At 46.6% G+C, this 18,079-nt stretch overlaps 1 protein-coding gene across 5 annotated transcripts in view; it reads left to right on the top strand.

The window, feature by feature from the left end:
* LOC135389823 (high-affinity choline transporter 1-like) overlaps positions 1–8,845 on the top strand; it is an 88,618-nt gene extending 79,773 nt beyond the window's left edge. For all 5 annotated transcript variants that reach the window (XM_064619854.1, XM_064619853.1, XM_064619852.1 and 2 more), the window contains 3 exons: positions 2,966–3,183; positions 4,879–5,025; positions 7,775–8,845. In XM_064619854.1, the coding sequence (XP_064475924.1) occupies positions 2,966–3,183; positions 4,879–5,025; positions 7,775–8,710 (1,301 nt within the window). In that variant the 3' untranslated portion in view covers positions 8,711–8,845. The remainder of the gene's footprint in view (positions 1–2,965; positions 3,184–4,878; positions 5,026–7,774) is intronic.
* The last annotated feature ends 9,234 nt before the right edge of the window (positions 8,846–18,079 follow it).

Here is an 18,079-nt window from a genome sequence, read left to right as displayed (position 1 = left end):
TTCGTTTCTTTACGTCTTGCCTGATGGGATAAAATAATCTTCTGCGGCTTGCTTAAACTACCTACGCTGCATGGAGTAGAAAAGGTCAAGGCAGTCACGGTATAGCGTCGCCCTCATGTGGCCACAGTTATTCGCGGGAACTTAAATTCGCGATTTTGGAGGAATGCGCGAAAAACGCCAAAAATAATTCCGCGCGAAAAAAACCACTTCTACAGTATATCCAAATTGCCACAAAAAGGCGTACGCCCTCCTCTCTCCTCGAATCAGGAGCGATAACCCTATATCATTCGTGGCAATGGTTAGCGCACAGCGTGCTATGCGGTGAAGTTCTGTTTTTAGAGTGTGCGAGGTGGCACGAGGTGTGCAGGTCTGTTCTCAAGTGCAGTCTCGGCGTGCACTCTGAAAAATGAACTTCATCTCATGCCACGCTCCTAGCCAACCATCTCAAATGATATCGTTATCTGCCCTGATCTGTCAGCATAAGTGTCACCAAAAAGGCGTACGCCTCCCGTTTTCAACAAATCAGGGCAGATAACGATATCATTCGAGATGATGATTAGCTAGGAGCGTGCTACGCGGTGAAGTTCATTTTTAAGAATGTGAAAAGCGATCATCCTCACCACTGTATGCCACGGGAGCTGGTTTAAGTTCGTCCGCTGACTGATCCCGTCTGTAGACGTTCGTTCGTTCTTTATTCGACCACGCTTTCGCGTCTTCCTTGACGACAACGAATAGACGATTTGAAAAAGATGCTCGCGCCACCAAGCGCGCCGCGCAAAGCAGCATGGGAACTTTGAGGGACACTGCTCTGTCGTCTGCTACGGTGATGGTGTATCTCGGCTGACGCCGCTGCTACGCACACCGGGAATGTTGTTGTTCTTCTTCTACCTCCGCCTCTGGTCGTCTCATAATGATTTAAGGCGCTCTAAGTTCCCATGAGCCCTTGCGTGCCACAGGTGGCGCTTGCTTTTCTAAAAAGGTCTATTGGGGCCCTGTGGCAATTGCACGTGCTGTCCGCCGCAAATTCGCGATGGGAAAGAAGTTTGTTGCAGCATGGCGGTCGTTTTGCCTCGGCGGAAAGAAACTGGTGGTGGTGTTGCTCGTGAGCGGGCTCGCCGTTGTCTGCCTCACGTCACGTGGGCAACGTCACAACTAACGCCCTGGGTGAATGTACGCACTGGGCCGATTTCCAAGGGAACTGTGCCGACATATGTCTGAAAGCGTCTGAGGACAACCCAGGAAAAATCCCAGACAGCACGGCCGGCAGCAGCATTCGAACCCGGGTACCTCCCAGTCTCGCCGTGGCATGGCAAGAAACTGCAGAGCCACCGCAGCTCACCGCAGAGCACGATCCTGCACCCTTAAGAATGAACTTCACCGCATAGCACGCTCCTTGCCAACCATCATCTCGAATGATATCGTTACCTGACCTGATTTGTGACCTTTGATTTGTGATTTGTGCCTTTTTTGTGACAATTATGAACAGCATAAGTGTCTCAAAAATGGCGTACGCCCCCCCCCCCCTACCTTTTCAACAAATCAGGTCAGATAACGATATCATTCGAGATGATGGTTGGCTAGGAGCGTGCTATGCGCTGAAGTTCTGTTTTAAGAGTGTAGCCAACCATCATATACCGAATGACATCGGTCTCTCCTTGTTGAAAACGGGAGGCGTACGCCTTTTTTGTACCACTTATGCAGTACATAATTGACACAGAAAAGGCGAACGACTCCTGTTTTCAACAAATCAGGGGCGAGAACGATGTCAGTAAGGATGAAGACGGCTAGGACCGTGCTATGCGGTGAAGTTCATTTTTAGAAGCGTGCGGTTCCACTGGCTTGTTAACAAAGTGACGCCGAGTAGCAGATTTTTGTCCAATGGCAGAGTGGCGCTCTCGATGTTGCCAGACGGCTGCTGGCATAGTACCAGGGAAAAGGAATGCAATTCTGAGCGTATCTATTCAGTAACTCTAATGCAGACGAGGTGGCTCAGAATGAGGAACATTAGCGTCGTGCAGCCGATAATACAAGGATGCGGCGTGAGTTTGCAGACGACACCCGTGTTTCTGCGCGAGGCCAATTGTCGGGTTTGCCGTTGAGCCGTAGGCAAATCATGTACGGTTCGAATGCAGGCACCTCCTCCGTTCAGTCCTACACTCTTAAAAATGAACTTCACCGCATAGCATGCTCCTAGCCAACCATTATCTCGAATGATATCGTTACCTGCCCTGATTTGTGGAAAACGGGGGGCGTACGCCTTTTCTGTGACAATTATGAACAGCATAAGTGTCACAAAAAAGGCGTACACCTCCCGTTTTCAACAAATCAGGGCAGATAGCGATATCATTCGAGATGATGGTTGGCTAGGAGCGTGCTATGCGGTGAAGTTCATTTTTAAGAGTGTACGCTCAGGCTCAGTCGACAAATATCGATATATCGTACTGCTTATTATGTTTATTACTGAATACTCTGTTTAAAAGAGCAATATTTATTGATATTCGAATTGCAATGTTAGTCCTCTGCTGTAGTTGTTCTCAGCAATTTAATTCTACGCACCCCTTTTTCTGTTCATGAAAGAGTTATCCCCCCCCCCCCCCCCCGTATTAACTCAGCAGCACCGGATTACCAAAGCCGGAGAAGGAATACCATTACTTATACTACGCGAATCGGGCGAGGATGAGAAGCACAAGTTGCTACATGAAACAACGAACACCGGTGGGTCTGTCTCCAGGAACGCAGGTTTTCCTGTAACTCCTCCAGAGCATTTCGACGTGGTTTGTAAGCTGAAGGCAGTGTTATAGACAATTGTTGCAGACAATTTTAGATGATACAACCATCTGAATAAGTCTGGAATTGGGTGAAGCCTCGAAAAATCAATATCAGTGTTACCGTTAACCATGGTCCTTGGAAACCTTGGAAAGTGACATTCACGGCACCTGAAGCAACCGAGCGTGATCTATTTCAGATTTCACTACCACCCAGAGTAACGCAACGTTAACCATGGAAGACATCATACGTGGAAACGTGCTAGCCATGGCTATTCGGACCCTGACACCCGGGCCCGTTGCCGTCATTCTAGTCCTGGGCTTTGCGTCATCTGTCATGGCGACCGTAGACTCGACAATATTCAGCGCGGCAACCATGCTGTCCCACAACATCTACAAGGGGATCTTGAGACCAAAGGTGAGAGGCAGCAGCTACGTTTAGGCCTGTCGCCTTGGCCTATCACCTATCACGTAATCTATGAAGCCATATTTCTGTCGCACTTCCCAACATGTTTGCCCTTAACCACAATACTGCGAGACGCGTTGTCCGAACTGATTCCTCTCGTATAACTTGAGCTGTGACACGTGTCTTCGAGTCATGACGCCCTTCAAGGTTGTTTCTTTCTTTCATTTTTCTTCGAATCTGCTATAATTTTAGTAATGTTTTAGTTTCGTTCTATTTTAGCTAACATCATCTTTGTTTGACCTAGGCACATCAGCGCCACTGTTTTGTCGCATTGTCGCCCTGTCGATGCCCCCCAAAAAAATCACACAAATCATCATCATCATCATTTTCTTTCTTTAAATACAATGGGCGATTCTGGAAGCACCAAACTGCGTCAGTTTTCACCACTCGCATCTAGAATCCACTACCATCGCAACTCTTTGATGTTTTTGGCGTAGAAGGAAGTGCGTTGCTTTCGTAGCCACTGCAGGACACCTTTCTGGAGGGCTTCATCTTTCTGGAATGTCTTTCCTCCGGGGTGCTCTTTAAGGGGCACAAACAAATGGTAATCGCTTCTGGCTAACTCTGTGCTGTAAGAGGCATGGGGCAAAACCTCACAGTGCATTGCACAATGCACAATGCAAAGTCGCCGTGTATTCGCGAATTGCGTTTCGTACGGGACCCTTTATCAACCAAGAGCAGTACTAGGCATTAATCCGGACCCCATGCTCCAAGACATCTGCACCGATGACACCTTCCAGAAGACAGTTGCCATGGACTTCCCAGCAGACGGCTGACTCTTTCTTTTTGGTGGCGAGGAGACTTTACGTCATTCCGCGCTGCTGCTTTTTGTCTGTGGGGTGAAATTATGCATCCATGTTTCATTACGTGATTGATTGCAAAAATACGTTCCACTCTGATTGAAACCGGTTCATCCGATGCTCAGAGACTGCCATGCACGCTCCCTCCTGATCGCCTGTTCAGATGTCGGGGAACCCATCCTGCGATGGCCCGAACAGGTTACTAGCCGGCTCTCGACGGCTTGCTCAACACCCGCGATGTTCTCTTTGGGTGATACGGTCAACCTGGAACGGGCCTTGTAATAGCGATGTGAACTTTCATCCGATGTTGTACAACAAAGGGGGGTAAGAGACTATGGCATGGCAAAATGGGCACTGCGATCATCCGGCTACGTCAGTCTGATGTCCCCGCCGGTGAGGAAGTCGGGGGTGGGGAGGCCACGTGCTTCCGAAAACCAATGGGAATTTCCGAGGCTTTTCTATGGACCACAACCCTCTTGAACTGGATGTAACCAGTTCCTCCTTCCTCTTCGCCTTTACCTTCCTTCTTCCTTCTTTACCTTCGCGGCATAGTGGGCAAAGCACGCACACAGGCTGTGTTGCCGGAGATTTAGATTTAGCCGGAGATAAGTTTCCCGCAGTTACCAGGATGTCGGGATAGTTCCCGATGAAGTGTGCTCATGTCGCGAAGTAACCCCATTCTGTTCCTGCTGTCCTCTCTACATCTGTCCGCGTCTATACACCGCGCATGACCACATTTGCTTCGCGGGCTAACAGGAACAAAGGAGGACATTTTCTCTTCGAAGACTGACATGGTTCCTCTAGATCTGTGCTTTTTGTCCGTAATGAGCCTACCATTTCTTCCCAGGCGTCTACCACGGAACTTGTCCTGGTGCTTCGACTGTCTGTGTTACTCCTCGGTGCCTTTGCAACCTATATCGCTGTGGCCACCACGGCAGTAAATTCAATGTGGAACTACGCTTCCGACCTCCTATTTATCCTGCTCTTCCCACAGGTCGGTCGCTGATATCTTATGTTTTCTTGTTTATCTTTTATGAGTTTTTTTAGTTAGTTTAGTGTGTGTGTTACAACTGCTACCGGTAGCCCCTAGAAGATAAGATGACGTGAAACAAAGTTGGACAGCTTGGTATACTCTTTGTTTAAATGCAATGAAGCACCAGTCAGTACGTGTCTTGCTTGGCCTTTGGTTTTCGTGCCTTTTACAAACAACGGAAAATCTAATGTTATATGCTGTAAGTATCGTAACACTTGAAACAGTTACGTTCATTGAACTCCTGATATCCAGATGCCTCGTGTTTTCGGGACTGTTTTTAGGTACCCCAGATATGCCGTTTAGGCTTCTAACAGACCTGACCTGGCTGACTTCCTAGCCGGTCGCATCAGCGGTTTTGAAATGTTTGTACTTCAAGATAGAGCCGTTTTTGCTTGCCGTGCAAATGAGCCGAAACCAAAAAAGAGCGCGTCTACCCCGACGGAGCCCTCTCTGGGCCGGACAGCGGATTATCTGGCCAGCAAGCACATCGACACCTACTCCAATCTCCATAGCTTCAAATCACGTGGCCCTGTGACGTGGATTGGGCGCTGTGCTCCATGCGTTCCCAGTCTTCGCGGTTTCTGTTTCGACTCATTTGCATATCAAAATGCGGGGATGGGTATTTTATGACACGTACGCGTTTCAGGATTTGTTAGACACGGAATGGCTTTCAACGAGTACAATCCCTCATTCTGCTATTTCGTTTTTGCCCGAAATCCCGTAATTAAAGTATTCATTAATGCACGTAATTAGTCATCATGTAGCAATACACTCTTTCTCTACGAGAGGGTGTCTGCATTGCCGTATAACTCAACAGCAAAAATGACATCTGTCCTGCTCTCAGAAATTTTTAATAAGAAATCTGTGGTACCTAAAAAAAAGGACACCCCGTATATACGATATCAATAAGCGAAAAGTATAACTACTTAAACGGGCTATGAGGTGCAGTTTAGAATAGCTCGAAATCTTGTCTCATCTATCAAGTTGTCCAGCAGGAGTCACCGTAAAAAAGGTGTCCCCTGTGACGTGTATTGCTACGGCACAATCCTCGGCAATCCTCGCGTGACGTCCCCGTGCCGCGCCGATCTGCGTCACGAGACACGTGACATGGAAATACGCCACGTCACGATGCCTTTTTTCAAAGGGGCACAAACCAGCTGGACGAACATGAAATATTTTGCATCTAGTCAATGCCATTCAAGAAGCGTAATTCGCGTGAGTCTTTCTTTTCATCCTTGCAACAGGGTGACGTCACAACGTTCGAACGCGTAGCAACGTCGCATTATAGGCGTTGAAGATTGGGGAGATTTCACTCTCCTAGCCAATGACAGATCCCACCCCCGCTGAGACAAGCTGCAGCTCGCGAGGGAACCGGTTGCGAGAACATCGCGGTGACCTGTCGGAGCAATACGCTGTGCAAGCGCATCTCTACGCATGAGAGGAGGAAGTGAGAGGGAAGAGGGAGGGCTCTGCAGTAGCCAATGGGAGCGGAGTAACCGGGAGAGGAGATATGCGCAGAACGCTCGGTTACTTGCAGAGAGTATACAGCGCTGAAAACACGCACGTGACATTGAATATTGGGTGCTTTTGGTGCGCTTTGAACTGGCTTTGACAACAGACCACACCTTGTTTGTAAGCAAATGACGTCATAGTGTTCGACAGCGCCACCAATTTGATAGAGCTGAACTACGCTCGAAGCTAGGAGCGAACAAGGTCGCGCCCGAAGGCGTACGGTCTTGAGGGGATGATGTCCTAACATGGTCTCTGAAAGGGACGCGACCTTCGGTTCTCCTTCTCTTTCAGTAGGAGGCAGCGAACAAGTGCGCATTCGTGGAACTCAGCCCCTCCCCCCCCCCCTCCTTTTTTTCGATCTGTCTACCAATGTCACGATGACGTTTCTCGGGTAGAGGTCTATAGGGAATATGCTCGACCTTACAACCGAATTAATGTATAAGAGTCCCGCATTCTGAGTGGTTGATGGTGCGCGACGTCAAAATGACGTGTGACTATTGACGCCAGGACATCGCAGGGCGGGCTTGAAACGATGGTAACTTCTGTAGTTAACGCCTACGTCAACATAGCGTCTGATAAAGGGCGTAAAAGGGTGGTAAAAGCAATCATATATCGGAATTCCTACAAAAAGGCTTACGCCCCCCTCGCTCACCGAATCAGAACCGATAACCCTATCATTCGTGGCAATGGTGGGCGGACAACGTGCTATGCGGTGAAGTTCTGTTTTGAGAGTGAGGTAGCGGGTAGAACTTTGCAGCCTTTTAGGCACAACATACGCGACAACTTTTACCTAACCTAGAAGGTGTTACTGGTGTAACTGCTCCAGCGCGAAAGAGTGCAGAGAATATTCGGTCCCCTTGGAGCCATTATTTACTTTGACAAGCAAGTTTTTGACAATGCATTTAAAAAATGTTCACATCATATACATGTTTATTGTCCCATTAAATTTTTTTAGGCTGACAAACCATCCGTGTAAGATCACGGCACCATTCTATTATGGTTTTAAATGTCAATAAATGTTGTCAATAAGGTTTAAGGTGTTTGGAACTGAAGCCGCACGCGCTTTCGAGATTACCTGTGCATGCCGTTCTTGGGAACGGCTCCCTTATTCATTGCAGAACACTCCGTAGAAAGAAAGAAAAAATACCTCAGTTCCTGTGTCTCTCTGTAAACAGTTCATGTCCCCGTTCTCTGACAGATGGTGTGCATCTTGTTCCTCCCTGACGGCGTCAACGCTTACGGTTCCCTGACTGGCTTCTTCCTCGGTCTTCTGCTCCGAACGGCCGCCGGTGAACCTGGCATGGGCCTGCCAACTCTCTTTCGCTATCCTGGATACGACAGTCAGCATGGAAGGCAGCTTTTCCCCTACCGCACCTTCTCTATGGTCGCCCACTTGCTTTGCATGCTGGTTGCTTCAAGAGTTGTTAAGAAACTCTTCGTGGGAGGGATCATGCCAATGAGATACGACTTCCTCCAGTGCTTCCATTCTCAGGAGCGACGTCCATCGACCGCGTCTCTAAAACCGGTGTCTAATGAATCGGAGGAGAAAAGAAAAAACAAGAGAACCGTCGCTGCCGAGAGGACCGACAGGTCGGGCACAGAAGGCACGACCTTCGAAGCCGACCAAGAACAGTCCTTAAAATCGGGCTTATCCTTAAAGTCAGGCATATCCTTAAAGTCGGGCAAATCTGGGCAGTCTGCTCCGCAGTCTGGTATATCTGGCAGGTCTGTCGTGGATGTTCCCCTTGACACGGAGACCATACAGCAGAAGGGTCAGGCGATGGCAGAAGGGACCGAGATTTGCGTGCGTCTCGACCGCACGGAAAAGGACACGATGGCAAGCACGACTGTGAGAGCGAAGGACGGTGTTTTCATGGAGGCCTCGAAGGTATCTCAACCGTTACAGATGTCGACCGTTGAAACGAACGTGCCGCCGAAGGGCCAGACAGCGGCGCCTGATGCCAAAACTACCGCAAAAAAGAAGGCTGCCAAGAAGGACAGGAGCAAGGAAGATAAGGAGAAGAAAGATAAGAAGAAAGAAGAGAAGAAAGAAGAGAAGGAAGAGAAGAAAGAGAATGATAAGGAACGGAAGGATAAGAGCAAGAAACCCAAGGAAGATAAGCAGATGGCATAGCATAGGTGATGAGATATTTTGTTAGTGCTGTTCCGCAGCGAGCTCTCTTACAATGGCAGCACTGCACATAAAAATATAGGCAAGCGCATAGGACTTGTAATGGCCATCAATTAAATCCTCACTTAAGGCTGTCGATTTTTGTCGTACAGTGACTTCCTGCGGGCTTGCGACGGCTGTTAGAAAAAGAAAAAAAAATAGTTGGTTAGTTTATGTAGCGTGCCAACAGGTGATACCGCCTTTTAGTCAGAGCATGTTTTCTATTCATTTCATATTCTACCTCACCATGCAGCGACGCGATCTTCTGGGTACAGCATTCACTCGCTGGTGGTCTAAGGTAACGCTGACGATTTCGAGATGGTGGGCCACAGTCCGAGATGTTTCCCGCGAACCCCGCACACTAACGCCCTCTCTCCACTCCTTCCTGCAGTCCTCCATGTGTCCGCAGCTGTAGACCGCTCAGCTCATAGTTACGGTGCTAACACTCTGCTCTGCTCTGATTTGTTGAAAACGGGAGGCGTACGCCTTTTTTGTGACAATTATGAACAGCATAAGTGCCACAAAAAAGGCGTACGCCTCCCGTTTCCAACAAATCGGGGCAGATAACGATATCACTCGAGATGATAGCCGGCTAGGAGCGTGCTATGCGGTGAAGTTCATTTTTAAGAGTGTGGACACGGCTGAACGAACGTGGCCTGATACACAAATTTGTAATTATGTACACAACTGTGACTATACACTGACAAAGGAACAACGGCTATAGTTGGACATTTCGATGCAAGAACGGCAACAGATGACAGGCAGCGAATGAAAGGATTCTAGTGGTTTGTTGTGCTACGCTATACCAAAAAAAGAGAGTGAGAGAGAGAGGTGCACATGCTTTGTACGCTATTGCTGGTTACTCCGCTGAATGGTTGAAGCACTCAAAGCGTTTGCGTTAATAACCCATTCCGATCATGCCGCACACATATAGACGATGTCGTTATGCACGCTACAGTGCGCTACATGCGTTACGCTTTGCGTAACAGATGACACCAGGGAACTGCATCTACGTACTTGTTTGCCCGGGCAAATGCATATCCCTCTGTTGATGTAAGCGATACGAGAAAGAAGAAATATCCCTGCGTTGATTCGATAATGGAACGCGTTAAGTCGAATGGTAATCGCGTAACTGGTCCCCGCTACGATACATTTAAAAGATTGAATTTTCGGTTCGTCTTTTTTATTACGCGTAAGATGTAACGAGGTTGGCTGGAATAAAAAGCTTCCGTATAAAGAAAACAGCGACAGAAGTTGGCCCGTTTTCAGCAGATCAGCCACAAATGTAGTTTACATTACGTTTATAGGGTTCCGGGTTTTCGGTTTTAATCGCAAAACGCCGAAAAGCATTCGCCGGTTTAAATTTTCTCTCATTCGATTATAATCGAAAAACACCGAATACATAGGGACATTCCAGGAACTATGACAGAGATAAATTGCTCTGCACGCCCAGCAAGTTGTTGATGCAGATCAGAAAACCATACAGAAATACGATGGTTGTGAAAAATGTCCGTCTACTTATCGTTAGCCGTAAAACCCCACCGCAGCTTAGAACGCCATGTTGAATGAGCGTCGAGCATTAATTGCATTGTGATTTCTATTCGCCGATAACTGTCGGATAAACCATGTACACGGCAGGAAAAACATCGAAAAACGCCGTTTTCGTGAGAATCGATAAGCATAAAAAAAAACATACGTTAAATCGAAAAAAAACGAAAACACGGAACACTAATTATGTTATGCTAAATATATATGCTAATTATGCTAAATATATATGCTAATTATGCTAAATATACATGCTAATTATGTTAAATATATATGCTAATTATGCTAAATATACATGCTAATTATGCTAATATATATATGCTAATTATGCTAAATATATATGTGGCTAATATACGCTAAAAACGGGCCAATAGGAAATATTTTGGTTCGGGAAAACAATGACAGGGAAAGAGTAAAAACGGAAACAAAGAAATATGTGCGCAATAGTCAGCCCTCCTCGCACGGAGAACAAAGTTCTTAACCATAACAACGTCGTGATAAAAAAAAAAAAAAACATTTACCTTCATTTCCCTTTCTCTTCTCGCTTCCCTCGCCATCCCATTTCCGCATCGAATCAACGTCCTTTATCTTCTTTCAAGATCCACCGTCCCAAGATAAAAAATAAAAATAAAAAAAATAAATAAGTACAATCAGAATTGCGTCGCGGGGCGAATTCCGAAATGATATGCATATTGAATTTCGTTTGCCGCTCACTCAAAAAACACGGCTGCCGGCGACGAGCCGAAGCGGAACTTGCTCGAATCAGTGAGCGATTTTTCTTTGAGCCTTAACCGAAATTGGACCCTTTTGTCGCGGAACTGACTCTTTCTTCTCATCTTTGAAGAACGACTTGGTCGCGAGTTTTGTTTCTTTCTTGTGGAACGCTCGGGAACTGGTAATGTCAGCAGTCAGGAAAAGGTGTTTTTCGAAGATCAGGGTCTCACATTCGGCGGACGCTGCCATGTACCCACTCGTGCACTCTCAGAAAAAAAAAGGTGGAGCAGTCACACCTTTTATAGGAGGTAATAGTTGTCGCGTATGTTCACTCTTAAAAATGAACTTCACCACATAGCACGCTCCTAGCCAACCACCATCCCGAATGACAACGTTCTCGCCCTAGATTTGTTGAAAACGGGAGGAGGAGCCTATTTTGTGCCGTGCATAATGGCACAAAATAGGCTCCTCCTCCCGTTTTCAACAAATCTAGGGCGAGAACGTTGTCATTCGGGGTGATGGTTGGCTAGGAGCGTGCTATGCGGTGAAGTTCATTTCTAAGAGTGTTGTGCCAAAAAGGTTGCAAAAGTTCCACCTGCTACCTATACGAATGATTGGGTTACCGCTTCTGATTCGGTGAGTGAGGGGGGGGGGGGGCGTACGCCTTTTTTGTAGCAATTTGAATATGTGATAATTGCTTTTGCCACCCTTTTACACCCTTTATCAGACGCTATGTTGACCTAAACTCTTAAAAATGAACTTCACCACATAGCACGCTCCAAGACAACCATCATCCCGAGTGACATCGTTCTCTCACATGATTTGTGGAAAACGGCGGGCGTACGCCTTTTTGTGACAATTAACATTTATGCATAAGTGTCACAAAAAGGCGCACGCCTCCCGTTTTCAACAAATCAAGGAAGGGAACGATATCACCCGGGATGATGGTTGGCTAGGAGCGTGCTACGTGGTGAAGTTCATTTTTAAGAGTGTAGGTGGTAACTATACAGATATTACCACCTTTTCACACCCTTTTTTTTCCTTAGAGTCTCTGGCGTGGTGGTTGTAGGACGGTCGCCTTCCACGCTGAGACTGCTGGGAGGTGGTAGGTTCGAAACCTGGCGCTGGCTGTGCTGTCTGAGGTTTTCCCTGGGTTTTCCGAAGACTGTCCAGACGATTGTCGGCACAGTTCCCCCCGAAGTCGGCCCAGGACGCATACTAACCCCTCTGTCCCCTATACTCCTTTCTGCTGTCCTCTCTCCACCTGTCTGCGTCTGTACGCCGCTCATAGCCACAGTTGCTTCGCTGCGTTAACGCAAAATTAAAAGTAAAAAACAATAATGACGAGAGTGACGCCCAAAACAGCCTCCCTCATCACATATGCAAAATTTCCGCAAATTTTGAATCGCTCGAAAAAACTTTTCGAAAAAGCGTTTCTTTCGGGGTTCTTTTTTTTTTCCCCCGAAAAATTGGAAAAATGGAAAGAAACGCGGTTACTGCTGAGTCGAAGCATTGTCGGCCAAGCCACAGCATAGCTAAAAACTTTAGTAGTGTTTACCCTCTAGGCATAAATGCAGAGAGAATGAGACTGCTGTCTACACAGCGATAGGTAATTGGAACAACCCGTCCACTCCGACCAGGAACTCCGACATTACGTGAACGCGATGGCGATCGCTTGGAGCGGCCAGACGGAGCTCGAAGTTGGTGGGTGTTGGTGGATTACAGGATCCTAAGGCACTGTTGGCGGGTTGGAACGCATCGAAGGCACGAAAATTTACATTTTTGAATTTTGTCGCCTGAAAATTTTGGGCAATTTTTTCGGAGACGAGGAAAAAAAACGAAAAAGAAAGAAGTTTTTTTCCCAAAATTTCCGGCTTGTTTCTGGCTTCGCATCTCTAGGAATAGCCTTTGTAGTATTGTGCGAAGACCGAGCGGAGTGAAAAAACGAACATCTTTATTCCGCTGATGCCGGTCGTGGACTAACCAACTATCATCAGTCGAACAGCGGATCCACGCAGCGCGCGTGTCTCATCTTCGTCAGTCTACTACAGCCTCCCTCATCGCATAATCGAGCTTACTGACCCTCATCAATTTCGCACCGCAGTGTCTAATTACTTATGTGTTTCTGTTTAGACGTGCAAGTATACAATTGCACTTGTATTTATACTTCATTGTACCTGCCAGCCTCTACGTACCACCCCCCATTGTAAGGCCCTGTGGGGTAAATAAATAAGTAAATAAATAAATAAATAAATAAGTCAGAACGTCAGGTAACGTTAGTCACGCCGCAACTGCTGCTACCAGCTGTTGGCGCGACGCATAACGCCACTGTTGCAACCCGGTTGCATGATGTGGTTGCAAGTAACGTTGTGCTGATGTTTTTTTTTATCTTTCTTTCTTTCTTTCATTTTCCTTTCTGTTTGTTTCCCGTTTTTCTTTTTTCTTCCTCTCCTTTTTCGATTCCCCTTTTTTTCTTTTTTTTCTTCCTCTCCTTTTTCGATTCCCCTTTTTGTTTTTTCTTTCTCCTTCCTTTTCTTTTTCGCTTTCCCCTTCCCCTTTTTCCCTTTTTCTTCCTTTTTTTCTGAATAGCAAGCCGGCTCATTGCCTGGCTAACCTTTCCTTTCTTTTCTTCTTTTCTTTAATAAACATATACCCCCTCCCCCCCCCCCCCCAAGTAACGAAAGTATTTGCGTGTCTTTTATATTGAGTATCTGTGGTAAATATGGTTGTGTAAAGAGGCAGCGGAATGCCCTTTCGTTAATTTTTGATTTGATTTTCTTTTTCTTTTTTGCGTTGCATGGGATTTTGCACAAAAAAAAGAAGAAACAGTGCGTCTTAGTGCATATCGCACGCAATCGTCTTTGCGTACGTTAAGGATAGCGTTGGTGACTTTGCGCACGCTCAAAAGATAAAGAGAGCTTCGCGCAGTACGCATGGCCATCATGATATATCCCTTACGCACTAAACTCACTGCTCACACACTCACTTACGCACTAAACTTACTCCACTAAAACTCACAGTTAACTTTCGCACATTCGAGTAATTATCGTAGAGCGCTTGAGATTACTTGGACCTGTACACCCTCAACGCCTTCTGAGAACCCGTAAGTGGGTGAGTGAGTGATGATGACGTCACAACGTGACGAAAACAGTACGCCGTAAGCAACCCGCCGCCGTGTTCATAGCGGACGAATTTTCAGCAGGAAATGAGTATTCTGATTTTACCCAGCCAATATACACACAATGAACACAATGAACGCAGTCTTACAAAAAGTGAGAACATTCCAAGAGAACACCACTGATACGTTGCATAGTAGTACTGTACAAGGTAGCAGTCGTGTGAGCACTATAGAGAGACCTCATCTTGTAAAAGCTAACTTCCGTCCCAAACACACCGAGTGCTCGTACACTCTGAAAACAGAACTTCACCACATAGCACGATGGAGGTCAGCCATTGTACAGAGTGACACTTTTATCACACTTGATTTGTGTACGCCTTTTTGTGACAGTTGACATAACTGCATAAGTGTCACAAATAGGCGTACGATTCCCGTGTTTAACAAATCAGAGAGAGAGAGAGAACAATGTCCTTCGCTATGATGGTTTTAAGATACGGCAAGCACTTCCATCATCATCATCACCATCACCACCACCTTTGTTTTAGGAGCATAGGTGGTCGCCAAAAACTACCCAGAGATAGCCGCAGCATAAGCATTGTGTATGATTTTGATAAAAATACGTACCCACAATACTCTTTGCTATGCGAGTCTCAAGCGTGCACAGTCAAAGAGAAATTACTATCCTATCTCTCGTGTAGTCGGCTTTCCCACAGTAATACCTATTATGCAGGCAAAGCACGCTTTACAGAAAGCCTGTACGCTAAAGGCAGGTCTACAACAAGGCAGGGGACCATCTGTGGAAACGTGATTAGGGACCAGGAAATGGATTTGCAATCGGATTGTGGTGCATTCCTGCTGTCTATTATCACACACTCGTTTATATACAATTTTCTAGTGCTTCCTCTAATTGCGTAGTGCTGCGGGGGCGTGTCATTCCGTACACCAAAATATTCTTTATGTACTAGTATTATATAGGATGTGGTCATGGTGTCGTTATCACCGAGTTGTTCGCTTCCTGATATGTCAGCACGCTGCACGCGATGATCGATCGCCCTGGGCCGACTTCATAGGCAACATACGCAGGCGACGCTAGAATTCGAAAACGCGTCACCTACCAGTCTCGGCGTGAACCACGGATAGACGAGGAGGGACACGAGCAGCGTTACACTCGAAACTGGTTTATTAAAACGACACAGGCAACGACTTACCTGGCAAATTCCTACCGACAAAGGCCATTGGAACCCCAAGCAGCACAATTGTACTGAAAGTCGAGTGCAATAGGGGTGGTCGGTATTCGTCTTATCAGAGTACTTCAGTTTCACGAGCCTGTTCAAGGCCATCCACCTACCTGTCCACCCCTATTGCACTCGACTTTCAGTACATTTTGCTGCTTGGGACAGGAGAAAGAAGAACGTTGAGGGATGATAACGGAAGATAAGGAACCGCCCCAGCGCGTGCCCTTCACCTCGGTAAACAGAGGTCGGTAAAACAGAGGTTCCGAAAGCGTCCGAAGTGAAATTGAAAAAATGAGGAAGAAAAAAAAAGGGGGCTTTTCGATAGCGCCACCTGTTTACGAAATATCCCGCCGGGGACCTTCATGAAACACCAAGTATACCACTAGCCACAGGTCACGAAACAACAGCAACAACAACAACTTTATTACAGTATGATGGATGGGGAGTTTCATCGCCAGGGGGCGATACTCTTCCCCATTGCTGGTGGTGATGTGGGGGAATGAAGTAATGAGCCCCTTCACAAATAAGGATCGAAGTCCTGTGGTGTCCAGAAAGGTGAAGAGAGCCTTGAGGGCAGAGCGTTGGTGTGCAGGATGTGGCCAGGGACCAAGCAAACTTTCGCAAACTTTCGCAAGCAAAGGCACCTCGATGTGGCCTTTACAGCTCAGTGGCGTTACCGCTTGAGACAAATTGATTCTCCCACCTGCTGCCACTGTGGTGCTCTTGAGGATCTGGAGCACATTCTTCTTCATTGCCCTCACTACGAACCTTCCCGAACCACACTCTCCGAGTCTCTTCGTCAGCTGGACTCTCGCCCTTTCTCCCTACCGAAATTGCTTGGTCCCTGGCCCAATCCAGCCCAGCAACGCTCTGCGCTCAAAGCTCTTCTGACATTTCTGGACACCATCGGACTTCGATCGCTATTGTGAAGGGGCTCGTTATTTTATTCCCCCCATTCCACCCAGCAATGGGGTAGAGTATCGCCTGTTGCGATGAAACTCCCCACTCTCCAAGGCCGAAAATAAAGTTGTTGTTGTTGTTGTTGTGAGGGAGAGGGGGCGTGGGGTGATGTTGTGAACTTGCGATGTTTTATCGCAGAGTGCAGTTCGAAGCCTTCGGTGGCTAGTTTACCGTCGGGATCATTTTTGAGATCTTGCAAGGGGAACGAAAGACGATCCTTAGACCTGTGGAATTTGCCACTTTTTTGCCCTGTACGCGCTAAACCGTGGGAATATGGCATGCTTCCAATGAGGTGCTCGAGCCTTTTCTGTTACACTTATGTCCTGCTTAATTGTCACGAAGAAGGCGTACGCCTCCCGTTTTCAACGAATCAGGGAAGAGAACGATGACATTCGAGATCATGGTTAGTTAGGAGTTGAAGTTACTACCATTCTGTTTGACACACTAAGTTTTTCCGTGTGGCTAGGGCATAATACAAGTATCAATCTTCTTTAAAAAAAAAAAAACACGTCTCTCCTCGTTGTGATGGATATTGTTGCCTCAAGGATATGTATTGTAGCCGCTCCCACACGCGAGTCGGGTAATTTCTTCATCGAAGTACCTTGGTATCACTCTTAATGAACTTCACCACATAGCACGCGCCTAGCCAACCATCACCCCGAATGACAACGTTCTCGCCCTAGATTTGTTGAAAACGGGAGGAGGAGCCTATTTTGTGGCCATTATGCACGGCACAAAATAGGCTCCTCCTCCCATTTTCAACAAATCAGGGGCGAGAACGTTGTCATTCGGGATGGTGGTTCGCTAGGAGCGTGCTATGTGGTGAAGTTCATTTTTAAGAGTGTACTTGAGCACTTCGGAGTTCTCTTTGTTGAAGCACTCAGTTACGTTAGATTATCCAAGTAATTAAAGAAAAGATTGGCTTTAGAGAAATTTGGTAAATTTATGAATAATCAAATATAAATCATTGCAATTTGTACAATGTATGTCTCTCTCCACAGGGCGAATAAGCTCTCTTCTCAGCAGACTTCACCTCACCTTCTAATTCAGCTGGCATCTCCTCACACATGTGCGGAGCTTAAGAAATGCAATTCAATCTAATCTACATTTGAATTAACTCGACAAAAACGCACAGCACGAAACATCTGCTACCATTAACGAGCGTTTTCTACACACACACACACAAAAAAGCCTCGATTAAAAATATTGTACCTTACACGTGTCCTTTACACGACAACCATTAGACATTAGTTCATATTAACTATTCACACGACTGCCGACTCGAACAAGTAAACTGATTAAAATTCAGTGAACTTCCTAGAAGTACAAAACTCCCCAGTTCCAATGAGGATTCGCAAGCAGTGAAACCTGTACGGGGTTTGGAAACACCCACGAGTATTGTTTCCCTTTATCCCATTAATATTAAAGTTTTTTTGTTTGTTTCTGTCACACGGCACTGCGTTGTCTACGTATTATCTTTGCGCTTAGATTCTGTTGCACGTTCTGTTCTGCAATGGGCTAAATGGGTATAGAAGGGACAGATCATGCACGAAAGTGTCTAGTTGAATTAATCTGCATAGCCCGGTGAAAGAATGAGAGATTAAAGAGGCAGACGGCAGCTTCAGGGAATACGTTATCAGAAGGACTAGACGCCGCGCGGAGAAGGTTCGGTTAATAACGTATGTGATCCGTCATGCTGTAGCCACGTCCTGGGAGCAAAGACGAGATGAGAGATAATCTTATTCATGATGGCGCATCTCT

Source organism: Ornithodoros turicata, chromosome 3 (assembly GCF_037126465.1).
Source record: "Ornithodoros turicata isolate Travis chromosome 3, ASM3712646v1, whole genome shotgun sequence".
NCBI classification, from domain to species: domain Eukaryota; kingdom Metazoa; phylum Arthropoda; class Arachnida; order Ixodida; family Argasidae; genus Ornithodoros; species Ornithodoros turicata.
This window is presented reverse-complemented; position numbering and strand designations above follow the sequence as displayed.